The 26800-nt window shown below is 47.3% G+C and overlaps 1 protein-coding gene across 3 annotated transcripts; it reads left to right on the forward strand.

Annotated features, from left to right (window-relative positions):
* Nucleotides 1–26799, forward strand: LOC129862407 (histone acetyltransferase p300-like). 3 transcript variants are annotated; one of them, XM_055934046.1, is made up of 29 exons: nucleotides 1–514; nucleotides 2553–3139; nucleotides 4187–4366; nucleotides 4535–4850; nucleotides 5043–5156; nucleotides 5501–5734; nucleotides 6141–6246; nucleotides 6492–6626; nucleotides 7543–7660; nucleotides 7935–8022; nucleotides 8301–8378; nucleotides 8624–8706; nucleotides 8945–9187; nucleotides 9490–9966; nucleotides 10280–10700; nucleotides 10867–10985; nucleotides 11126–11365; nucleotides 12160–12248; nucleotides 12796–12906; nucleotides 14627–14683; nucleotides 14811–14888; nucleotides 14981–15048; nucleotides 15177–15327; nucleotides 19235–19381; nucleotides 19503–19782; nucleotides 19940–20107; nucleotides 20293–20454; nucleotides 20662–20943; nucleotides 21496–26799. In XM_055934046.1, exons 1-29 carry the CDS (start codon nucleotides 421–423, stop codon nucleotides 24670–24672), a joined length of 8403 nt encoding a protein of 2800 aa, XP_055790021.1. In that variant the 5' UTR covers nucleotides 1–420; the 3' UTR covers nucleotides 24673–26799. The 3 variants fall into 3 exon arrangements, with proteins under 3 accessions (XP_055790021.1, XP_055790042.1, XP_055790032.1); XM_055934067.1 differs by having other exon boundaries at nucleotides 2–514; nucleotides 12826–12906; XM_055934057.1 differs by having other exon boundaries at nucleotides 2–514; nucleotides 8945–9178.
* Nucleotide 26800: the final 1 nt, after the last annotated feature.

Consider the following 26800-nt stretch of genomic DNA (forward strand, 5'->3'; position numbering starts at 1 on the left):
GCCAACAAGGGTTTGCTGCCCGACGTTTATGTTAATCTTATGCTAAGGGTGGCATAAATGACGGGTGTAATCATGGAAGATATATATTGGGACAATTTTCTCGCATCAGATGAAGCTATATGAGTTTAGAGGAGAGCCACTGCGTGTGTCTCCCTCTCTCTCACACCGAGCCCCCTCCTCCTCCGCTGGCAATTTATAAAGAACAAAAAATTCGACTACGGAGGGGGTTGATACGCCGAAGCTGAAATCGAGAGGCGAACCCAGGAAAGGAGTATATTGTACACGCGACTTTCCCCCCCTTCGTCCCCCAAAAGGAGGGGGAAAAGTCAGAATTGTGGAATCGAAAAGGAAAATAAGGTTCAAAAGACGTGAAAACGTCTTCCGTTGTGGATACCGTATATCTTTTTAATTCGAAAAAATATGGCCGAGAACGTTCTGGACTCTGGCCCGCCTTCAGCCAAGAGGCCTAAACTATCCTCTCCGGCACTGTCTGTCTCCGCCAGCGATGGAAACGGTAAATGTTTTTATTTGGTTTGTTAGGGTATTATGTTGTATGTTTTTATTTTGTATTATTTTAAATTAAATGTGATTTTTATTCGAAATAGGAAGGGGCCGTGCGATTGCCCCACTGTTTTTGTCGTATTAGCTCTAGCTAGCGAGTGTCGGACTAGCAATAGGCTAGTAATTTCAGCACTACGATGAACGCTGGCTACTACTGTAGCTAGTTACGAATCCGGGGCTTAGATTGATAGCTACTTCGCTGCATGGGTAGTTGGCTACAGCGTATGTGGCGTTGGTATTTAGGTATTAAATACAGGAAAATATAAATGGTATGTCAGCAACACGGTTAACATTTTAAATTTTCCCGATATTGACAAGTACTTCGTTTAGGCGACACAGCTAACGTTAGCTTGCTAACTGTTTTTAAGTAGCTAACGCGTTAGCTAGTGTTGAAGCTTACCGCTTGATCGGTGTGGCAAATGATGGTTGAAAAACGTTTTATAATAATTTAGATAACTAGCTAAGTGGCAATCCATGAAACACAAATGGTTCAACTCGCTCACCAGTAAATTGACTTGCCTAGCCAAGTAGCTAGCTACTTTGCTAACTAGTTAGCTATTTGTAGTTTGTTAGCTAGCTATTTAGTCAGCTCGCTAGCTAACTTTCAAAGCGAGTTATGACAAAGCTCATCCATACAATGCTAACTAGCTAACGCGTTAACACAAACGCACCAACGAACAGTAAAATTCAACACTGATGTGTATATACATTTCCCAACAGAGTATTTCATTGTTATCATTAACTATATATATATAACAAATTATATAACGTTAGCTCGTAAACTAATTGTTGAAGTTTCCTTCACCTGGTTACCTGGAAAAGTTCAATGTTTCCAATTTAGTACGCTAGCTTAGTTTGATTGCTGGCTAACGTTAATTTCATAGTTGGATAGCTACTGCAGCAGGCCCATCCATGTAGCTAGCTAGCTAACCGAGTGATTGTTATGCTCAAATTGCCATTGTCAGTTTTTCTGAAGATGTGTGGGAGAGACTGGAGGATCCAGTCCAGCAACCTTATACAAAAAGGTGAACAATTACACGGTTAAGACAAAAAGCCAGAGAACGTGGCCACATTATTTACCACCACTCCGATGTGTTAAAATGGCCTGCAGATGCTCGCTAGTAGTTATGTGAGAAGGCATGTTTGAAATGGGACTTGAAACTGTTCGTACATTTTGTCATTGCATAGCTACGGCCTCCCATTGTCCATCTGATACGTGCTCAAGTCAGGCACTTGACACAAAATACTTTTAAGGGTCCAAGTTACCCTAATAACAGAAAATAATCCAGTGCATGTACTGCACTTTTGAAATGTTTTCCGCCCCCATACTGCTCAGAGAATGCTGTGGCGGTCCAATATATCCAGAAAAAAAATCCTGTAGGCCTATATTTGTAAATTCTCTAGTTGTTGTGTTGAATACTCTGGCACAGAGCTGAGCAGTGTGTGTGTGTGTAAACATGTCTCTGTCTGCGCCGAGCTAAAATCACGCTCGAGGTCCGGAACGGACAACCTGTGGTCGGCCGGCCGTCTGTCTGTTTGGGCATCTGCCTTCATTTCAAAGCTTTGGTTTTCCTAGTGGTTAGTGCGTTGGACTAGTAACCGAAAGGTTGCAAGTTCAAATCCCTGAGCTGACAAGGTACAAATCTGTCGTTCTGTCCCTGAACAAGGCAGTTAACCCACTGTTCCCTAGGTCGTCATTGAAAATAAGAATTTGTTCTTAACTGACTTGCCTAGTTAAATAAAGGTAAAATAAATAAAATTATACAAATGTAGGTATATTGCTATGCCAATTAGCCACCTCATTTGATGCAACCATGTCTGAATGCAGTACACTGGATTTGGTTTTCTTACTAATAATTTGTTATGCCAGCAATGTACCCTAGCACACTTATCTCTTTCTCTCGTATCTTCCAATCCCCTCACTTACAATCCCGTTATGCTATTTCTCCCTCATCTCTCCATATGCTCTCGTTCTCTCCCTCTCTGCACAGATTTCGGCTCGTTGTTTGACCTGGAGCATGACCTCCCAGACGAGCTTATCAACTCCTCAGAGTTGGGCCTGGTCAATGGCGGGGACCTCAGCCAACTGCACACCAGCCTGGGAGGTGGGATGGGACCTGGGGGGGGGGGTGGCCAGGACGCGGTGGCCAAGCACAAGCAGCTCTCCGAGCTCCTTCGGTCAGGCGCTCCACACGCCTCCACCCAGCAGGGCGCAGTGGGCAGCACAGGCGGGGCCAGCATGGGCCACCTGGGAAACATGAAGGTGTCCCCTGGGCCCCAGGGCATGGGCCAGCAGCAACACCTCTCACCCCAGCAGCAGGCCAGCATGATGCAGCAGCAGGCGGGGATGGTGGGCAGCATGAATCGGGGAATGATGGGGGCCCAGAAGGGCAACGGACAGCAGCAGCAATCCATGATGGGTGGGCAGGTGATGAACGGATCCCCCAGGATGGGCTTCTTGAACCAGGGGATTGGGGGGAACAGTAACCTGCTGGCTGAGACTCTGCAGCAGCAACAGCAGCAGGGGGCTGGTGGACAGGCTGGACTCAGAGTACAGCAACCTGGAGCAATGAACAAGGTATGTATGGACCCTTCAGACCACAGGAGAGAGATGTTTTTTATTTTATTGACCTGTTCTTTATTTTACCAAGGAGGGGACATTGAGATTAGTGTCTTTTTTCGAGTAAGCCCCCCTGACCAAGAAAGCTACAAGCAGTTATTTTTGCCCACACAACGTTAATATCCAACAGTTTATTCACACGAAAAGAAAGCAGTGTGAAAGAGCACGTTTCAGTTCTCCTATTAAGGATGTATTAATCATGGTTTAAAAACGTACACATTGGAGTTGTAGAGATCAAAAGCTTGGGATGTTTAAAGGCTCTGTCGGGGAGCAGGAAGAACATAGGAAAGAGCATGGCTGGGATATGGAGGGAGAAAGCTGGGGACGAAATTAATGCAAATTGATGAAAACGTTCACTTAACCCCAAGTTCTTGGAGAGGTGGAGATGCATGAGCACACACACCAGCGCTGCTTCTTCTGCTTGCTGTTTGGGGTTTTAGGCTCGGTGTCTGTATAAGCACTTTGTGACAACTGCTGGTGTGATATTTTACTACAAATTGGGAGCCACGTGGAAGCCCTTGATTAATATTTCACATCAGTGGTCGTCTTAATCCAACATGTCAACATGAAATGTGGGGCAACCGTGGCATGGCGGAGTAGTAATTGGTCTGCCTGTTCTGAGCCATCATTAATGAGTTAATTGAACCCACCAGCGCTACCTGCGCTAATTGATTAGAAATGAAGTACATTATCTCTCTTTAGAAGTGGTTGATTTAATTGGTGTGTAAATGGCAGGGAAGGGAAGTTGATTAGTGGTAAAAAGCAGTATGATTTAATAATCTCTCTCTGAAAGGAGATGGTGGTTCTTTTAGCTTAGATGCTCTTCACTGTAAGTGGGTAATATCCCTGGGGTTGTGTTCATTTAACAGGGCTACTGTCTGAAATGACACAATTGACTTGAACACTTACATTTTCATACACATTGTTTGGAGCAGCATATAAAAGCTGTAGAAATAATGTCAATTTATTAAACTGTTTTTCTTCTCTCCCCCCAAATCTCCTCAGATGGGTATGATGGGTAACCCGAGTTCCTATGGAGGCCCCTATGGAGGGCAGCAGGCAGGCCAGGGCCTGGGGGGAGCAGGGCTGGGCCCTCCGCTCCAGAACAAAGGCTCCATGCCCAACAGCCTGGCCCAGTTCAACATGGACAAGAAGAGCCAGCCCATGCAGGGCATGTCTGTCATGGTTAGGAAGTTAGCTAGCTAGTCTCCTACCTATTTCTTCTCACTTACCTGTCTCAAAGCTTTCTTATGCAGAAGGTGCTACCGTTTGGGTACCCGTCAACTGCACTGACCATCCCTTAACTGACCATCACAGTTCTTTTTTCTCTCTTCCTCCCCTCTCTATTCCCAGGCCCCCCAGCAGTCCGCTGCAGGTGTGGGCGGTGGAGCCGGAGGCACTGCAGGGATGGTCCCCAACGCCCAAGGAGGCCTGGGGCCCGCCGTGTCTGTAGCCGCAGCTGCCGCAGCAGCCGGGGCGCCCCCTACGGCCGACCCTGAGAAGCGCAAGCTTATCCAGCAGCAACTAGTGCTCCTGCTACACGCACACAAGTGCCAGCGGCGGGAGCAAGCCAACGGGGAGGTGCGCCAGTGCAACCTGCCACACTGCCGCACCATGAAGAACGTCCTCAACCACATGACCCACTGCCAGGCTGGCAAGTCTTGCCAAGGTGAGCTGATGAAACACAGAAGAGAAAGACCTGCAAGATGGTTCCTTGTCACACCTTTACCTGAGATGTGTATGATATTCACCATTGCCTGACGTGCTCATCACATTAGCCTTTTCTCCCTCCCTTTTTATTTACCTCGTCTCTGCCTCGCCCTCCTACTCTCTCTGCCCCACCCCCCTCTCTCTTCCCCAGTGGCTCACTGTGCTTCATCCAGACAGATCATCTCTCACTGGAAGAACTGTACACGGCACGACTGTCCGGTCTGCCTGCCGCTCAAGAACGCTGGGGACAAGAGGAACCAGCAGTGTGAGTGTCTCTGCCCATCAAACGCTACTCCCCCAGCTGGCTCATGTAATAGTAGTATGCACTTGTAGTATTCTTATTAGGTTTTAAAGAGACGTCAGATCTCAACTCTTTAAAGTAGTGTGTATGGATGTATACGAGTGGTCTAGATGCTTTGAGAGATTGTCTTATGATTGAACTCTGCCGTGGACTTCTGGATCTGTTGCCTTATAAATATGTTGTAAGTGACTACATTTGAAACTTCGACAGACCAATTCCTTGTGTTCCTGACCTAGGTGTTCATAGCATACGTCCTAGAGGACAGAAATATTAACACCGATGGATCTACCCCTCTACTGTCTCTACAGCTCTGCTAGGAGGTGCTGGTGTAGGTCTGGGTAGTTCCCTGGGCTCAGTGCCCGGAGGTCAGCCCAGCGCCCCAAACCTCAACCCCCCCAGCCAGATCGACCCCAGCTCCATCGAGAGGGCCTACGCCGCCTTGGGCCTCACTTACCAGGGCCTGCAGAGCCAGCCCAACCAGGCTTCTCTGCCCTCACAGGGCCTGCAGAGCCAACCAGGCATGAGGCCGCTCAATCCCATGGGTAAGCTGTTTAGTTAGTCCAGTCTAATGTTTTATTTTTATTTTTTTTACTGGTTTAAATAATTGATGTACTACAGCAACAGTGTGCATGTCCCTCTTGGGGATTGAAGCTGTAACCAGTCAATATCCACAGTAGTAAGGTTACACTGCTGCTTTCCCTAACCTCCCCCTCTTCTCCACTTTAATAGGAATTACTCCAGCACACATGTTTATCTCTGCATGTTTTGTTTGTCAACATTTGTCAAGTTGGCCTTTTTTTATCAAGTCATTTGCAAATAAAACGCGCAGGGGGAGTAATTTCTATCATTGACTTATAAGTAGTGTTTGTTGGTGGCTCTGAGAAGAAAAAAGAAAAAAAGGTAATGTTGAATATTGACTGTGTATTAATGTTTCTTACGCTCTGTCAGGGGGTAACCCGATGGGAGTGAATGGAGGTGTGGGTGTTTCACCCCAGAACCAGCAGGCCAGCCTGCTACAGGACACCATGCTACACCTCAACATGAACTCCCAGGGGTGAGTAGCAGACCTGCCTTCAAATATACTTTATTAGCTTTCTTTTCAATACTTCTATCTGTGCTTGATTGAGCAGGCCCGGCGCAATGGAACCAATAGAATAGTCCCTGAAGTGCAAACCCCATCGACCATACCTGTCACTCCAGGCATGCGCTATCAAATGCTCCAAGTTGTGATTTTTGGATAAATAAATAAATCATTTTCCAGTGATGAATTTAACTTTGTTCTCTCTCTGTGTGTTCTAGTCTGATGAGTGATGTGGGTGGGACGGGTAACATGGGATGCATGCCCACGGCGACCCCACCCTCAGCAGCGGGCATGAGGAAGAGCTGGCACGAGGACATCACCCAGGACCTGAGGAACCACTTGGTGCACAAACTGTAAGTGACTGAGCTGGAATGGAGGGACAATAGCCTCTGGATGCGGGCTTAACACTCTTATACGGCTAAAGAGTTACAGCCTGTAGTGGGGCGTGTGAGCCTATAGCAGAACACACTACTCTTCTACATTTGCACACACTGTACATAGACTTTTCAATTTTTCTTTTGTGTTATTGACTGTACGTTTGTTTATGTGTAACTCTGTTGGTTTTTGTCACACTGCTTTGCTTTATCTTGGCCAGGTCACAGTTGTAAATGAGAACTTGTCCTCGCCTGGCCTACCTGGTGAAATAAAAAATAAGTGGGCCGTGTGAGCCTATAGTGGGGCGTGTTAGCCTAAAGGGTCTCTAATTTGTGGATAATGAAGACATCCTGCTAAATTTGGTTTAGCAGTGTCTTTCATTTGAATTTGGTTCAATTAGTTGTATACAAGCCAAAAACTAGCCTCCGTTTCAATGCAGCTAATGCTATCTCATGTCATAGATGGGTGTACTGTAAGAACATGGAACATTGAATTGCTATAGGAAATATGAAGAGAACTATTTGTGGTAAATGTACCAGCCCAGACAGTGCAGAACAGGCCGCAGACAGTTTCACAGTAAACTCACATCCTCTGGGTTTTCATACTGCGCAGAACGACTATGACAGAACACACTGACCACATTCACCACATCTAAGCACCTCCCCACTGTCTCCCAGCTCACACAGCTGGCTAGGTGTGATTGTCTGTTTTCAACACTCTTCCCTGCTGCATCTCCCCTAGCGTTCCTCTTAAATCATTCTCTATGGGACAAAATAAAAGTTAACAAAATGGTTTTCTTTGCACTGAACTGTGATTTGCGTCCTGCTCTCGTTCACCCCCCCACCCCCACCCCAGTTTCCTTAGTCTCTTGTCTCTCTCTCTCTCTGTGTGTAGGGTACAAGCCATCTTCCCGACCCCAGACCCTGCTGCTCTGAAGGACAGGCGGATGGAGAACCTAGTGGCGTATGCTAGGAAGGTGGAGGGGGACATGTATGAGTCTGCCAACAGCAGGGTAAGCTGTTACACTGACTGACTGAAGACTTTCACTGAGTTCCTGTTGAAGGGGGCAACCCTTAGACGATACAAATGTCTGGAATACAAATACACTTCAGAATTTCTCATTTTGTGTATTTGTCTGTTCCTAGTATGTTATAAATAATTTCCCCCTCTTTTCCTTACACTGTTCCCCTTTCTCATCATTACCCCTCTTCTATCACCCTAACCTTCATTTATCTTGCTGTCTCCTTCACTCTATCATTTCTCCTTGCCTGTCTCTCTCCTCCCAGGCGGAGTACTACCACCTGTTGGCTGAGAAGATCTATAAGATCCAGAAGGAGTTGGAGGAGAAGAGGCGGACGCGGCTCCAGAAGCAGGGTATGTTGGTGCCCACCCCATACAGGGTTTAGGGCCCTGGGCCAGCTGGCATGCCCCCTACAGGGTTTAGGGCCCTGGGCCAGCTGGCATGCCCCCTACAGGGTGTAGGGCCCTTGGCCAGCTATAGCCACTGCCTCTCACTGAGTGGACAGGATACACATGTAATATCACAAATAGATGTGCATACTGCATTCAGATTCTCAGACAGGACACATACTCTAGAGTGCAACAGCGGCAATACATCTTCTCTCCATCTTTTCGCCTCTTCACCCCTACAGATGGTCCCCTCCCTGACCACTCTCTGGTGCGGCCCGGTGGACCCAACCAGATGGTTAATAGGATGCAGAACCCTGCAGGTGAGTCCATGGAGAGAGGGGTCGCCAAGCAGACATTATTGGGCTGTTTTTAGTGGTGTTATACCTTATCGTTTTACTTGCGGTTACTACATTTGGCTCATGTTGACAATATTTTATTCTGTTACTTTGTTAGTGTGCCTTGAGCCATCCTGGTTACTATGTCCAATGTTATGCAGCACGTTTAGATGCATAAGCACCTAAATGCGTTTCCTTTATGTGATCATCCTCATGCTTGTTTTCTTCAGGTATGAACCAGTTCAATCAGATGGGGATGCAGTCTATGGGTCAGAGGTTGACCCCTCCTCTCCCCCTCACACCCATCAACCAGGTCAGTACTCTTTTTATATGCACATAATGGGCGCTGTTTTGAAAAGAGAGCATTATACCCAAATACAAACGTTTTAGTGTTCAATTGATCTTATAGATGTATTATGACACAAGAGGAACCGTATCATGTCATAGCACTAACGTATACATTGATTAAACACATGGAGTAGTCCCTAGTATCAGTGTCTGAGAGGACTAATGAGCTCTGTTCTAAACCAATGTCTGTGTCCCCTTTTTAGATGGGCATGGGGAACCCCAGGATGGGCCAGCCCAACGTGGGCCAGAACCAGTACCTGCCCCAGGGACAGTTCCCAGGCCTCGGCACGGGTCAGCCCGGCATGGCACAGCCTGGCATGAACCAGCAAGGCAACCAGGGAGGCATGGCACAGCCTAGTATGAACCAGCAAGGCAACCAGGGAGGCATGGCACAGCCTAGTATAAACCAGCAAGGCAACCAGGGAGGGATGGCACAGGTGAGAGAGGTGGGCAAAAGTGGAACTACATGGTCTGTCGCTGCCCTCAAAGTCTTATGTAGATGCAGGAAACGAAAGGACAGATTGGGTTATGCTGTTGGTTTTAATTGTGAACCGTATCACCAAACCAACTAAACACAATCGCTAAGACATTCCCACACATCTGTACATGCACAAGTGATACCCTACTTCCTACACTAGTGTTTCGTCATGTAGGTTCACTGGAGGGATGCCCCTGTCATACATAATGTATGTTAACGTCTGAATAATGTATGAACTGTTAATGCTAAATACCTCATCTCTCCTTACAGACTCAGATACCCATTCCTTCCCCTCTCCCCGTCAACAGCCCTCTAGCTGGGCCCGGCTCGGTCGGAGGGGGTAGTGGTGTCCCCTCGGTGGGGCCCATGGGTCCCCAGAGTGTGGGTGGAGGCCCCTTGTCCAACCTGCCCCTGTCCAACAACCCCCAGCAGCCCAACTCCATCCCCCACCTCGCGGCCATGCGCCAGAGTTCGCCCTCCCCCGCCCGCAGTCTTACCCCCACACCCCACCAAACGCCACCCAGGCTAGCTGGCTCACAGACCCCCCAGCCCCACACCCCCAATCCGTCCCAGCTGGCCCCCCCAGGCCTTCAGCAGCAGCTAGGGCCCGGCAGCCAGGGACCAGGCTCCAACAAGCCCATGCAGCAGGGGATGGGGGTGGGGTCCACCACCCCATCGCACCCTGCTCACGCCTCCACAACCCCCAACCCCCATGGAGGCCAGCTCCCTCGCACGCCTCGCACTCCGGTGAGATTGACTTATTAGATCATGTAGAAAAGTACAGCTATATCTCCAACATGTGGTATGAATAGTACATTGATTCAGTACCAGTTTTACAAAAGTGATCACAACATTGACATACAGCTGCAAAATGGAACAGTTAACAGCCAATGTACTAACTACTTGTTTTGGAACTTCCTCTCACCCACCTTACTGCACTGAGTTGCCTGTCAATTTCCTCACCTTCACTAACTCCCATGGGGGTTGTTGCATTCTCTTGTAATATCATTTATTTTCTAACCAGTGTCCTGTTCGTTCTTCCCCCCCCCCCCCCCCCCAGATGTCCCAGAAGGGCGGCTACCAGCCCCAGGACGGTCAGGCTCTGACCCCAGCGTCGGTCAGCAGTGCGGACACAGCCTCCCAGCAGGCCTCCCATTCGGATGCCTCGGCCTCCGTGGACCCCAAGACGGAGGTCAAGCAGCAGCAGGACGAGGAGGACGACGGGGAGGAAGGCTGCTCCAAGGGGGGGAAGTTATCCAACGTCAATATGGAGAACAAACCCATCAAAATGGAGGGGGTGAAGAAAGAGGAGTGTGGGGGCAAAGGTGTTCCCATGGAAACGTCGTCATTGGTGGGGGTAAAGAGTGAAGATAGGGTGAAGACTGAAGACCGGAAGCCGGAGGTGAAGAAGGAGCTAAAAGAGGAAGAGAAGGGGTCCGAGTCCCCTGGTACACCGTCTGGTGCCCAGAACAAGAGGAAGAGTAAGGACTCTTTTATTTTGTGGTAGCAAATGTACTGAGTTGTTTCTATAACCACAGAGTATGTTCCTGCTTCTAAAAATGTATGCAGTTATCCGTTTCTGAATCTGACTTGAACCCTAACCTGTCTCTCTACTCCTTCTACCTTATCTCCTTCTACCTCTCTCAGTCTTTAAGCCAGAGGAGCTGCGCCAGGCCCTCATACCCACCCTGGAATCTCTATACAGACAGGACCCAGAGTCTCTGCCCTTCAGACAGCCTGTGGACCCTCACCTACTGGGCATACCTGTATGTACTGAATATTCACACTGTTTCAGTTAATGCTCCATCAAAAATGTGCTTTTTACATGTGAAGCTAGCCAAACCAATTTCCCCTCTGTGGAATAGTAAAGGAACCTTAACTTGACCAAACCTCTCTCCCTCCCCAGGACTACTTTGACATAGTGAAGACCCCCATGGACCTGTCCACTATAAAGCGTAAGCTTGATACGGGTCAGTACCAGGAACCCTGGCAGTATGTGGACGACATCTGGATCATGTTAAACAACGCCTGGCTATACAACCGCAAGACGTCCCGTGTCTACAAGTACTGCTCCAAACTGGCTGAGGTGTTCGAGGCCGAGATAGACCCCGTCATGGTCAACCTGGGCTACTGCTGTGGTCGGAAGGTGAAATGGGAGTGTGATGCGGGGTTATGTGTTTGTGTGGTTGGTTATTAGGGTGTGTGACGTATAGTGTCAGGCTAGATGTGGCTATTACATCGTTAGTTTCACATCCCATTCTGTGCATGGAGACGAGGCTTGGCTAATTTCAGCGTTGGCATAACACCGCCATATTAACTTTCAACCCTTTTTTAAATATTGAGCATAACCTTGCAGCTATTTCTGACTTTGCTCTTGAATGGGCTAAGCAAAGTGGTCAACAGGGGATGACTTGAGCGTCTCCGTTCATGAAAACGAGGCGTGGCGGTCGGGGCTCAGCCCCATACAGCTGTTGTCTTGTACTGTGACAGTGAGCCTGAAGGTTCACGTGAGCCAGGACTGACACATTCCTCTGGCCTAACCAAGTGACCCATGATGATGCCAAAACATTTTTCTATTGCTTTGGGCAGAGGCTGTAGATAGTCTGTCCTCTTGGGTCTAATGGTGCTCATGATCATGTTTCCCTGGTCGCATGGTCTGGTAAAACTCTTGGCAATGCGTAACAAAATTATTATTATTTTTTTTTAAATTAGCCATCTTTTCATTCTCCTTGCTCCAGTCTTTTTGTTAGTACTTACATTTGTAAAATGGGTAGCACTTTATTTTTTTAAACCTGTATTGAAAAACTCTGTACAAATATTATTATATTCCTCCTGGTATTGAAGGACCAAACTATTTTGAAAATGTAGTTTGGGTTTAAGCAAGTGTTCATTTATCATCTACCTTTCTCTTTCCTGTTTTCCTTTCTTCTCCTAACTCAGTTGGAGTTTTCTCCCCAGACGTTGTGCTGCTATGGGAAGCAGCTGTGCACTATACCCCGGGACGCTGCCTACTTCAGCTACCAGAACAGGTATGGAGGGGGGGAATCTGAGTGACTCACACTCACACACGGTGATCAATAGAAAAGTTATTCTATGTTGAATTGTGTTTCTATGGAAATAAATGGTTTGCCACTTCATTTTCATATCTGTTCAGTGTCTGCATTGTCCCATGTTTCCCCTCCCTCCCCCTCCAGTTGATTCTGTCGCTGCTGTGGTGGTTTTGCTCATCTTCTCATGTCCAAATGCTAATCTGTGCTTTGCCTCGGCCTTCTGCTCTGTTGTCTTGTCCTCCCTCTCCTCACCATCCAACCCTTTTGGTCCTCTCCCTCTGTCGTCAATGCCTGTGACATCTGCATTGGCTTGCTTTTGTCTGATCCAATCATGCGCCTCCAAACCCCTCCCTCCCCTTCAATCCTGAATCATGATTGGCTGTTCTGATGACGACCCCTGCCCCGCCCACTCTGCGCTCCTCCTGCGTGCTTGCTCCCGCCCTGTCCTGCCATGCCTTGCCCTGATTGGTGGCTGCCTCCCCCGTGCCTTCTCTGTGATTGGCTGTGCTGTTGGGGAACGGTGTAGTTCACCAAAATTTGGGCTTCTTGCTGACAGGTACCACTTCTGTGAGAAGTGCTTCAACGAAATCCAGGGGGACAACGTGTCCCTAGGAGACGACCCCTCCCAGCCTCCGACGTGAGTAGAACGTTACCCTCTAGCCTTCCCTCAACTTGTCTTTTAGTTTTAACGTACATTTGATTTTATATTTAGGCTTTTATTATTTGACTCCTCATATGCCAAGCTTCTCCCTCATATCTGCTTCAAGTACCTCCATTTGCTGTTATTGGTAATATTTTGTGAATGTCTCCCTTCCATTTCTATGTTTTCTGTGGTATTCTGTCTTCTGCAGTAGGTGATTGGTTTTATTGTACATCTGTACTGCCGCTGTTATTGTTTCTCACCTCTGACTGGTCTTCCTCTATAGCCCTACATTTGTTTTGCAGCGTCTCTTTAGTAAATCAAGATTGGGATGAAAACACGCCGTATTTAAAAATCTGGCCAGGATATCTGTTTCATGAGTCTTATACTTTCAATATGAAATGTTGGACAAGGGCACAGCCAGAGAATCCAATGCTCCCACCTTGTGGTGATTTTAGAGTTTGAAGTATTTAGTTAATGGTTGGGGGAGAGGGTTGGAAACCCTGTAAAGGTTAGACCAGTGGTTTTGGCACGGTGGTGTTCCTTGAGGAGTGCTCATTTGTGCAGTGAAACCTTTCCATTTTTTTTTTAGCACTCATTTGTAAACTTGACCTGTTGAATTTAGACTTGGGAGCTCCAGTGGCGCTCAAATACATTGAATAACACTTTGTTACATCTGTATTGTCATTGCAAGTCTGGCGTTCTCAGGCTGTTACATTTGTATAATTTGAGGGGCACTCATCACGCGCAAGGTCATTTGACTTTGCCAGTGAGAACCATTTAGCCCAGGCACTTTACAGCTAAGTAACAAAGCATGGCTTTGTGTTTTACCTTTACAATGCAGAAAACCACTTGCCTCTAGCTCAAACGTTCAAAACTAAATACCTTATTTAAATTAATTTTTTATCATGAGTAAAGAGCTATGGCAATAGCTAAACAAAAAATAGAAACGCAACATGTAAATTGTTGATCCCATGTTTCATTAGCTGAAATAAAAGCTTCCCAGAAATGTTCCATACACACAACTTATCTCTCATATTGTGCACAAATGTGTTTACATCCCTGTTAATGAACGTTTCTCCTTTGCCAAGATGATCCATCCACCTGACAGGTGTGGCATATCAAGAATCTGATTAAACAGCATGATTATTGCACAGGTGCACCTTGTGCTGGAGACAAGAAGGCCACTCTAAAATGTGCCAGATAATTAAATGTTAATATCTCTACTATAAGCTGCCTCCAACATCGTTTTAGAGAATTTGGCGGTACTTCCAACTGACCTCAAAACCGCAAACCATGTGTATGGCGGCATGTGGGCGAACGGTTTGCTGATTGTGTGGTTATGGTATGGGCAGGCGTAATCTACGGATAACGAACACAATTGCATTTTATCGATTGGGAACTTGAATGTGCAAAAATACCGTGATGAGATTGAGGCCCTTTTTTATTTTTAAAAAATATCTTTCACCAACAGATACATATCTGTATTCCCAGTCATGTGAAATCAAATTAGGTCCTAATCTATCATTTCAATTTACTGATTTCCTCATATGAACTGTTACTCAGTAAAATCTTTCAAAGAAGGTTGGGAACCACCTAGGCTGTGGTTCATCCATCTTAACTTTTTTCCATTTTCATAAACTCATGAGGCTTTTGACTGGGTGTGGCCTGGTTGTGGATGTTGACTGGGGGTGGAATTTCTTCTTTCTCACTTCAGTTCCATCGGTAAAGATCAGTTTGAGAAGAAGAAGAATGACGCATTGGACCCAGAATTGTAAGTCCACCATTAGAAGTAAATATCTTGTTGAGTAATTGCATTCATGTTGTGATTTGCATTGTGAGCGCAATGTAGTTGTGCAGTTGTTAGACGTCGCAGTGATTGATTTGGCTCCTCTCTGCAGGCTTGTGGAATGTATGGACTGTGGACGTAAGATGCACCAGATCTGTGTCCTGCACAACGACACTATCTGGCCATTAGGGTAAGTCTGTCTGTCTGCCCTGTAACCTAGGAAAGATGAGGCAGTTTGAGTTTAAGAGTCTGGTTTCTCTAATGAACTCTTTCTCCTACCAGTTTTAATTGTGATGGCTGCTTAAAGAAGTTGAATAAGACACGTAGAGAGAACAAGTATGCCGCCAAAAGTAAGTACCAATGTCTTTATATAAAAGAATCTAAATATCACTTACCTGTATCCATTTTGATGTAGTTCATCCCTCTTTACCTAGCTTACTTGTAACTAAACTAAGCTCATCTTCCTCCCTCGCTCCAGGGTTGCCCCACACTAAGCTGGGCTGTTATTTGGAGACGAGGGTGAATGACTTCCTGAAACGTCAGAGCCACCCTGAGTCGGGTGACGTCACCATTCGAGTCGTCCACGTCTCTGACAAGGTGGTGGAGGTCAAACCAGGCATGAAGTCCAGGTAAGGGACACCATGGGGGGGTATGTGTGTTTTACCCTGAAGAAATAGAACAGGAGAAAGGGATAATGGTAGTGGTGGAACAAGTGCGGTTAATGTAGTAATTTGCTGAAGCCAAAATCAACCCATAGCCTCTACCCCCTAGGCACTTTTGTACATCTGAGAGGATTGGATCACTTCTTTCCCTCAGAATTAGTTTTTATTTTTATTTTTTGAATTGTTAGATGGAGAAACAGTAACAGTTCATCCCATCAGTAGATGATACCTGGCTATTCTTTAAAAGTGCCTTCTTTACCATCTTAAATAAGCATGCCCCATTCAAAAAATGTAGAACTAGGAATAGATATAGTCCTTGGTTCACTCCAGACCTGTCTGCCCTTGACCAGCACAAAAACATCCTGTGGCGTTCTGCATTAGCATCGAATAGCCCCCGTGATATGCAACTTTTCAGGAAAGTTAGGAACAAATATACACAGGCAGTTAGGAAAGCTAAGGCTAGCTTTTTCAAACCGTACTACAGGATGCAAATTTCCAACTAAAAAAAGTTCTGGGACACTAAAGTCCATGGAGAATAAGAGCACCTCCTCCCAGCTGCCCACTGCTCTGAGGCTAGGAAACACTGTCACCACCGATAAATCCACTAAAATTGAGAATTTCAATAAGCATTTCTCTACGGCTGGCCAAGCTTTCCACCTGGCTACCCCTACCCCGGTCAACTGCCCGGCACCCTCCACAGCAACCCGCCAAAGCCCCCACCATTTCTCCTTCACCCAAATCCAGATAGCTGATGTTCTGAAAGAGCTGCAAAATCTGGACCCCTACAAATCAACCGGGATAGACAATCTGGACCCTCTCTTTCTAAAATTATCCGCCGCAATTGTTGCAACCCCTATTACTAGCCTGTTCAACCGCTCTTTCGTATCGTCTGAGATTCCCAAAGATTGGAAAGCTGCCGCGGTCATCCCTCTCTTCAAAGGGGGTGACACTCTAGATCCAAACTGCTACAGACCTATATCTATCCTACCCTGTCTTTCTAAGGTCTTCGAAAGCCAAGTTAACAAACAGATTACCGACCATTTCGAATCCCACCGTACCTTCTCCGCTATGCAATCTGGTTTCCGAGCTGGTCATGGGTGCACCTCAGCCATGCTCAAGGTCCTAAACGACATCATAACCGCCATCGATAAGAGACATTACTGCGCAGCCGTATTCATCGACCTGGCCAAGGCTTTTGACTCTGTCAATCACCACATTCTTATTGGCAGACTCGACAGCCTTGGTTTCTCAAATGATTGCCTCGTCTGGTTTACCAACTACTTCTCAGACAGAGTTCAGTGTGTCAAATCGGAGGGCCTGTTGTCCGGACCTCTGGCAGTCTCTATGGGGGTGCCACAGGGTTCAATCCTCGGGCCGACTCTCTCACACCAAACAATTATGTTAGCTCAGTACATAGCCACATAAAAACAGCCATTTTCCCAGCAAAAGATAGTAGTCACAAAAAGCAGAAATAGAGAAAATGAATCACTAACCTTTGATCTTCATCAGATGACACTCATAGGACATAATGTTACACAATACATTTATGTTTTGTTCGATAATGTGCATATTTATATCCACAAATCTCGGTTTACATTGGCGCCATGTTCAGAAATGCCTCCAGAATCTGGAGAAATTGCAGAGAGCCACGTCAAATAACAGAAATACTCATCATAAACTTTGATGAAAGACACATATTTTACATAGAATTAAAGATACACTTGTTCTTAATGCAACCGCTGTGTCAGATTTAAAAAAAACTTTACGTAAAAAGCACACCATGCAATAATCTGAGACGGCGCTCAGATATAAACAACATTTCTCCGCCATGTTGGAGTCAACAGAAATATGAAATTACATCATAAATATTCCCTTTGATAATCTTCATCAGAATGCACTCCCAGGAATCCTAGTTCCACAATTAATCGTTGTTTTGTTCGATAATGTCTTACTTATGTCTCAGTAGCTACTTTTGCTAGCATGTTTAGTGCACATGTCCAAACGCTCGCGCAGATGCAGGCGAACTCGGACAAACTTCAAAAAGTTTATATAACAGGTCGAATAAACTGGTCAAACTAAGTAGAGAATCAATCTTCAGGATGTTGTCATAACTATCCAATAACGTTCCAACCGGAGAATTCCTTTGTGTCTCTAGAAGAAATGGAACGCAAGGGGATATCATGTGTAATGCGCGTGACCAGGAACTGGCATTCTGCCAGACCACTGACTGAAACACCTCCCATCCGGCCCCACATCACACTAGAGGCTTCATTCCACATTCTACAGACTGTTGACATCTAGTGGAAGGCGTAGGAAGTGCAAACAGATCCATATCTTACAGGGAATTGAAAAGGCGATGAGTTGAACATCAACCAGCCTCAGAATTCTCACCTTCCTGTTTGGAATATTTCTCAGGTTTTTGCCTGCCATATGAGTTCTGTTATACTCACAGACATCATTCAAACAGTTTAAAAAACTGCAGTGTTTTATATCCAATAATAATATGCATATTAGCATCTAGGACAGAGTACGAGGCAGTTCACTATGGGCACGCAATTCATCCAAAAGTGAAAATGCTGCCCCCTATCATAAAGAAGTTAACTAACCTCCAGACGAGCTTCAATGCCATACAACTCTCCTTCCGTGGCCTCCAACTGCTCTTAAACGCAAGTAAAACTAAATGCATGCTATTCAACCGATCACTACCCGCACCTGCTCACCCATCCAGCATCACCACTCTGGATGGCTCTGACTTACAATACGTGGACACCTACAAATACCTGGGTGTCTGGTTAGACTGTAAACTCTCCTTCCAGACTCACATTAAGTATCTCCAATCCAAAATTACATCTAGAATCGGCTTCCTATATCGCAACAAAGCATCCTTCACTCATGCTGCCAAAGATACCCTCGTAAAACTGACCATCCTACCAATCCTCGACTTCGGTGATGCCATCTATAAAATAGCCTCCACTACTCAACAAATTGGATGCAGTCTATCACAGTGCCATCCGTTTTGTCACCAAAGCCCCATACACTACCCACCATTGCGACCTGTACGCTCTCGTGGGTTGGCCCTCGCTTCATACTCGTCGCCAAACCCACTGGCTACAGGTTATCCACAAGTCTCTGCTAGGTAAAGCTCCGCCTTATCTCAGCTCACTGGTCACCATAGCAGCACCCACTCGTAGCACGCACTCCAGCAGGTATATCTCACTGGTCACCCCCAAAGCCAATTCCTCCTTTGGCTGCCTTTCCTTCCAGTTCTCTGCTGCCAATGACTGGAACGAACTACAAAAATCTCTGAAACTGGAGAATCATATCTCCCTCACTAGCTTTAAGCACCAGCTGTCAGAGCAGCTCACAGATTACTGCACCTGTACATAGCCCACCTCTAATTTAGCCCAAACAACTACCTCTTCCCCTACTGTATTTATTTTGCTCCTTCGCACCCCTCTATTTCTACTTCTACTCTGCACATTCCTCCACTACAAATCTACCATTCCAGTGTTTTACTTGCTATACTGTATTTACCTCGCCACCATGGCCTATTTTTTGCCTTTACCTCCCTTATCTCACCTCATTTGCTCACATTGTATATAGACTTATTTTTACTGTATTATTGACTGTTTTATTTATTCCATGTGTAACTGGAGGTGTCGAATTGCTATGCTTTATCTTGGCCAGGTCGCAGTTGCAAATGAGAACTTGTTCTCAACTAGCCTACCTGGTTAAATAAAGGTGAAATAAAAAAATAATTTAAAAAATGACCGTAACTAGTTACTAACGGATTACATTTAGAAAGTAACCTACCTAACCCTGTTGGGATGCATGCATTGTAGCATCAGTTGTCTCACTTTTGTCATGTCTCCAGGTTTGTGGACACTGGGGAGATGTGTGAGTCATTCCCATATAGAACGAAAGCCCTGTTTGCCTTTGAGGACATCGATGGCGCTGACGTCTGCTTCTTCGGCATGCATGTACAGGAGTATGGCTCGGACTGCCCTCCTCCCAATCAGAGGTAATGGTTCTGTTAATGGTCAATTTTATCTTAACTCAGTTGGGAGCAGTTTTATGTACATGCATCAAAGGACTGGACCTCATCTTTGCTCTTTCTCTCTCTGCCTACTTGTCTACCCCAGACGAGTGTACATCTCGTACCTGGACAGTGTTCACTTCTTCCAGCCTCGTTCTTTGAGGACGGGTGTCTACCATGAGATTCTCATTGGCTACCTGGAGTATGTCAAGAAGCTGGGGTACACGACAGGTCACATCTGGGCATGCCCACCTAGTGAAGGGGACGACTACATTTTCCACTGTCACCCTATGGACCAGAAGATCCCCAAGCCCAAGAGGCTACAGGAGTGGTATAGGAAGATGCTGGACAAGGCTGTGGCGGAGCGCATAGTGCACGACTTCAAGGTAAGAGTCTTGTCGAAGGCTTGAGGGGTCCATGCAGGGACAGAGTTCAAATTTTAAATGGCTCCATCCACAAGTGGAAGGGTTGAGCGCACAAGGACAGAGGCATAAAGCATAAAGCAGGGCGAGTGGAGGTTTAATCTCTCTCTCCCTCTCTCAGGACATCTTCAAGCAGGCCACGGAGGACCGTCTGACCAGTGCCAAGGAGCTGCCGTACTTTGAGGGGGACTTCTGGCCCAACGTGCTGGAGGAGAGCATCAAGGAGCTGGAGCAGGAGGAGGAGGAGAGGAAGAGAGAGGAAAACAGCACTTCCAACGAGAGCGTAGATGTAAGTGGGATAGGTATTTACTACAAGGTACATTGCTGTGTGTTCTTATGGGTCTTTTGATCTCTTTCAATGTGATTAAATTTTAACTTTTAAATACAAAATGTAAAATTGATGCTTGTATGAACTGCATTTCTACATTTGATCTAAATCAAAAAGGGTTACTACTGTGTGTAATTCACCTCCAGGCCACGAAGGGCGACAGCAAGAACGCCAAGAAGAAGAACAGCAAGAAGACTTCTAAGAATAAGAGCAGTATGAGCCGAGCCAATAAGAAGAAGCCAGGCTTGCCCAACGTGTCCAATGACCTCTCTCAGAAACTCTACGCCAGCATGGAGAAGCACAAAGAGGTAGGAGGAAGAGACCGTTGAATGTTTTTAATGTATTTCTGAACATAAGTTACAAACATTGGGTAGTAAATCAGGCTCCCTTGGAGTAAATTGGTGAGAATCAGATTTTAGGACCGGCTGAACGAGTCACTTTCGCAAACCCCAAAATACTTTCCACTAAGACAGACTATTCTCACTCTTCTCTGTTAACCCTTCTCTCCTCGCCAGGTATTCTTTGTGATCCGTCTGATAGCAGCGCCCATGTCCAACACGCTGGGCCCCATCACAGACCCCGACGGCCTGATGGCCTGCGACCTGATGGATGGGCGCGACGCCTTCCTCACCCTGGCCCGGGACAAACACTTGGAGTTCAGCTCGCTGCGCAGGTCCAAGTGGAGCTCCATGTGCATGCTGGTGGAGCTCCACAACCAGAGCCAGGACCGCTTCGTCTACACCTGCAATGAGTGCAAGGGCCACGTGGAGACGCGCTACCACTGCACTGTCTGCGAGGTGAGGGGCTGGTGGAGGGTTAGAAGGGGAGGAGGAAAGAAGAGGGGATGGGAAAAGCTGGAACGATAAACTGAAAATTAGACATTGCCTTCCTCTTACCAAAGCAATTTTGTTTACGTCTTTTTTTAAATGTTTTATTTTCTAAAACAAATTCGATGCCCTGTCCCTGTTTCACTGCCTCTCCCATGTGCACACTAATTGGGGGGAGAGATAAGCGCAAGCATATGTTGCAATTGTGGAAAAACACACTGTTTTTAAAGCAACTACCATTATCGAAGAGAGTAAGTTTTCAGGGTTTAACATTTTATTTCTCATCCAATATTGAGCAAATGGCACCAGCACTTTACATATGATTGTGAAGCCTAATGTGGTTGAGATGAAGCACCTGTGGAGAGTTGCACGCCATTCATGTTGAATACATCAAGTAGCCTAGGCCTACAGGACATTAAAACTAGAATCCTTAGTTGCTACATACATTTTTGAACTTGTAAATTGATGAGTAAAGTGTGGAGTAGTAACCAACACACATGCTTTCTCACCTCTCTGTCCCAGGACTATGACCTGTGCATCACCTGCTACAATACTAAGGGCCACATCCACAAGATGGAGAAGCTGGGTCTGGGCCTGGACGACGAGAGCAACAACGCAGCCTCCTCATCCATTGCCAACCCCGGGGACTCGCGGCGCCTCAGCATCCAGCGCTGCATCCAGTCTCTGGTCCACGCCTGCCAGTGTCGCAATGCCAACTGCAGCCTACCGTCCTGCCAGAAGATGAAGCGTGTGGTGCAGCACACCAAAGGTTGCAAGCGCAAAACCAACGGCGGCTGCCCCATCTGTAAGCAACTCATCGCTCTCTGCTGCTACCATGCCAAGCACTGCCAGGAGAACAAGTGTCCCGTACCGTTCTGTCTGAACATCAAGCACAAGCTGAGGCAGCAGCAGCTCCAGCATCGACTCCAGCAGGCCCAGATGCTGCGGAGGAGGATGGCCAGCATGCAGAGGGTGGGTCAGCCACCTCCGGGACCGGGGGGAAACGGTGGACTACCATCTCCGGGAAACAACGTCACCACAGGGCCCAGCACCCCCATGTCTGTGGGCACGCAGCCCCTCACGCCTCAGACCCCAACCCAGGGGAACATGCCCCAGCAGGGGATGGGCCAGGGCCCCGCAGGGCAGCAGCAGGGCAGCATTCCCCAGCAGCACCACATGCAGCACCAGTTCCAGCAGCAGATGCAGCTGCAGCAGCAGGGGGGAGGGGGAATGATGAACTCTCCTCAGCAGCAACAGATGGTCCAACAGCTTCAACAGCAGCAACAGGGCCAGTCTCCAAATGTCCAGCAGATGCAGCACCCAGGAGGTCTGCCCCCCTACACCCCCAGACCTCCAGGAGCCTCGCCCCTCCACCAGTCCCTGGGTAAACCTGGTCTGGGCCCAGCCACCCCTCCACAGCAGCAGACCAACCCTAGCCAGGGTTCCATGCCCCAGGGGCAGCAGCAGCAGGGGCCTCCTCCGGCAGCGGTGGAGATAGCGTTGAAGATCCAGCGTGTGGCAGAGACTCAGCGTCAGATGGCCCAGGCCCAGGCCCAGATCCTCCAGAGGCAGCAGGCGGCCCAGGGTGGAGGCATGATCCCCCCTCACCACCAGAACCCCCAGGCCCAGATGCAGAGCATGGCCCACCCAGGAGCAGGCATGGTAGGGCCCCAGGGTCTGGCAGGGAGGACCTTGATGGAGCAGCAGGGGATGGTGGTAGGGCCAGGAGGCATGCAGCAGCAGTCCCAGATCCCCCCTCAGGTTCAGCTCCAGCAGCAGGCCCGACTTCAGAACCCCAACCAACAGCAGTGGGGAGGCCCTGGTGGGATGACCCCCCAGCAGAGGCAAGGCATGATGGGACAGATGGGTCACCTGACACTGCAGCAACAACAGCAGCTTGCCCAGCAACAACAACAGCAGCAGCGGCAGCTTGCCCAGCAACAACAACAGCAGCAGCAACAGCAAGGTCAGCCCCAGCAACAACAGCAGGCAGGGCAAGGGGGGTTAATGGGGTTGATGGGACTTCAAGGCGGCGTGGCTGGGGCGGCGTCGGCAATGGTGGGGACAGGGAACCTCCCTCAGGCAGCTCTACAGGACCTCCTGCGTACCCTTCGCTCTCCCAGCTCCCCCGGCCAGCAGCAACAGGTCCTCAACATCCTCCGCTCCAACCCCCTCCTCATGGCTGCCTTCATCAAGCAGCGAGCTGCCCGATACCAGGGAGGTCCAGGGGTGCCTGGGGCACCGGGAGGAGGCCCAGGAGGGGGGCCTGGAGGTGTGCGGTTCCAGGGGGCCCCTGGTGGGGTAGGAGTTGGGCCTGGTGGTAACCAGGTTGTTATGGATGGTCAGCAGGTCAACGTAAACCCTGGAGCGGCCCAGGCAGGTATGAACATGGGCCAGGGAGGAGGAAATATACCCACTATGGCTCAGCTACAGCAGTTGCAGCAGCAGCAGCAACTACAACAACAGCAACAGCAACAACAGCAACAGCAACAACAACAACAGCAGCAACAGCAACAACAACAACAACAGCAGCAACAGCAGCAACAACAACAGCAGCAACAACAACAGCAGCAACAACAGCAGCAACAACAACAGCAGCAACAACAGCAGCAACAACAACAACAGCTGCAGCGCCCTCTCTTGCCTGGGAGTTTGCAGCAACAGCAGCAAATGGCAGCGCCTCAACCGCAGCAACAAGGCGGTATGCCAGGCCAAGGCACCCCAATGTCCAACATGACTCCCCAGTTCAGAGAGATTCTGATGCGAAGGCACCTGCAGCAACAACAGCAGCAGCAGCAGCAACAACAACAGTTGAGTAACAATGGTCAGTTCCAGCAGCCCCCCCAACAGCAGCAGGGTCAGGGCCAGCAGGGCTTCATGCAGCAGGGCCAGCCTGGTCAACCTGGCCAGACCCAGTCTGGGGGAGGAGGGCCGCAGCAGGGGGGGGGCCAGGGGCCCCAGTCGGGTCCCGGGCAGGGCCAGCAAGGGCAGGGCTACCCTGGAACCATGTCCCAGCAGGTAGCCACAGCCCTGCAACAGAGGCTGCAGCACCAGATGCAGATGCAGCAGATGCAGCAACAGGATGGTGGGGGGCCTGGGCAGCTCCAACAGGGGCAGCAGGGTCCCCAACAAGGCCAAGGTGGTCCCCCCCAGCCCCAGTCCTCCCATGCCATTCTCCAGCAGGCCCTCCACCAGAGACTCCTCCAGCAGCAGCACCTAGGAGGGGGCTCGCCTGCCCAGCACGGCAGTCCTATGAGCCCCCAGCAGCAGATGGCCCAGTCCCCACACCCCCACCTCCAGGGCCAGGCTCTGGGCGGTCAATCTCTCAGCAACCAGGTGCGTTCTCCTCAGCCTTCCCCTCGGCCACAGTCCCAGCCGCCCCACTCCAGCCCCTCGCCACGCATGCAGCCCCAGCCCTCCCCTCACCGCATCTCCCCCCAGACAGGCTCTCCGCACCCGGGTCACCTCTCCCAGCACCACCCTGGCATGGTGGCCTCCCAAAACCCACAACAATTGTCACAGCAACAACAACAGACTAACTCTGGGGACCCGGGTACATTTGGTTCGGACCCAAGTGCTATGATGTCCCAGATAAGTGGGATGGGGGGCTTGCATGGCCCAGGGCAGTCGGACATGTTGGGTAATAACAACCAGGACCTGGGGACGAACATTAACCACAACAGTTTAGACATTATGTAACCTACTACTAGGTCTGTCTCAGTGGTCTGAAGAACTGCCTTCATGGGTCTTGCTGGGATTGAATGGAAGGGGGATGGCAGTTTTAAAAGTTATTTTTATTTAATATTTTTCTGATGTATAAATGAAAAGAACTTAACTTCCTATGGGAGATGCAACATTTTAAACCTACAAGTCAATAAATGAATAAATTAAACGAATGGTAAGTTATTGCTGTTTATGTTATATATATATATATATATATAACATTTTTGCCAATTGTGTACATAAGGTGTAAGGGGTTTCTGGACGTGAGAGTTCTTCCTTAGTATATGACACAAGTAATATTTTTGGGGACTGAATTTTTTTGCTTTTTATTTTTTACAAGTATTTTTAAGAATTTCAATGTGGTGGAAAATTACAGTGAGTTAATACAATGGACCTTTTTATCGTTCTGTTTTCCTTCATAAAACCAGTCATGATTGTATCTGTTTTGCAGAAGTATTTAAAAAAATATATATATTATAATGATCAATATTTTCGCTGTATCTACAAACAAACATCACAACATATCTTCCTGCCTTTTTTTGGGGGGGGACGGGACTTTTTTTTCTGTAAATGTACCTTATGACTGCTACATTTCACAGAATATATTTTTGAAAATGACTGTCCAAAAACCGAGAGGATTGAGAAAGGTGAGTTTTTTTTTTTTTGTGTGACTTTTTTCTGGTTTTGTAATGGGGTTAGAGGTCCTAGTTAAACAGTGTTGTGGGGAGGGTGTTGAACACTGGCTGATCTCCCTCTTGGACTGTCTCAGGTCGGAAGCTTCCAGTTTTGACGCCCAGATCTTCTACGCGAGCACCTCTTCCCCCGTGTCTCCCAACTTTTTTATTTTTTCACGAATGTGCACTCCCCTTTTACCCCCACACTTACTACAGAATGATGGATGGACTTACTGAGGATGTTGCCTGTTGCCAGCTGATTCTGATAGATTGATGCGTGTGTACATACATACATACATACATACCCTCATGAAATGAAACACAGGGGAATGGGGGATATGGTAGTGGGGAATGTGTAGTGGGGTTTGCTAGCTATAAACTCGCCTCTTGCATTTCAAAAAATATGTTTTCTTGTCAACAATGTTGCCCTTTCCCGCCTCTCTTCCTAGTCATATCCCCCTTGTCGTCTTTTGGCCTGCACCATTGGGTGTAATCTAATATTACTGTACAAAGAACTGGACTTTAATGAAATGCTGTTTTTGTAATAAAATGAGCAGCATAAACTTAGTGTACAGACTTTAACATAGGATGAGCAGAGACTCTTTCAATTATAGATTTTCTCCTTTTGATTTGGTTTCCTAGCAACTCGGGTTCCTCCCAAATTGAAAGTATTGAGGTTTCTGTAAGGTACAGTATGGGGTGTAGGTCATATGAGCACCAATGCGCCTTTGTATTTTTGACAAACTGGGGTTATTCTAACAAATCACATCTTGTTTGCTGTGAGCACCAACGCATTCACATGCGCAACACAATACCGGGGAGAAGGCTTATTAGTGTGGTCAGAAAATGAATTGGTCATTAAAGATTTCACAAGTTCACTTATTTTTCTCTATAGGTTGGGATTTGGGGGGAGGGGAAAAAGTGGCAATATCTTGAGACTTATTTTATATAAAAAGACAGTCTTTTATATATAGATATATTATTTAATTTCTTTTATATATATAAAACTTGAAGCTACAGGAATTAGATGAAACTTTTTTTGTATTAAAGATGTGATGCAAAATGACACTGCGGTCATTGATACTGCGGGTTTGAGTATATCATGCCATTTTGAAGAGATGTACATGCATATAAATGTATACATACTGAATCACTGTAGAAACCATGGCAACTGAACTTTTGTTTTGTTTGTTTCTCTTCCTAAAGAGACTGGAAATAAGACTATTAATATTTGTTTAGTGTTCAAATGGAATCTTTGACCACTTTTCTCTTTACATATTTTGGTGCTTGTGCTAAAAGGAAGCAAAAAAGAACCGTTGCTCCATTTTTCTTTAGTTTCAAATTTAAGTTATTTTGGTGGTCTGAATTGTTTGTTTTTTTTGCAAATAATTTAATTGTACAATAAAGTATGTTTGTACCATTGGAAAAAT

The sequence above is a fragment of the Salvelinus fontinalis genome, chromosome 1 (genome assembly GCF_029448725.1).
Source record: "Salvelinus fontinalis isolate EN_2023a chromosome 1, ASM2944872v1, whole genome shotgun sequence".
Classification (NCBI taxonomy): domain Eukaryota; kingdom Metazoa; phylum Chordata; class Actinopteri; order Salmoniformes; family Salmonidae; genus Salvelinus; species Salvelinus fontinalis.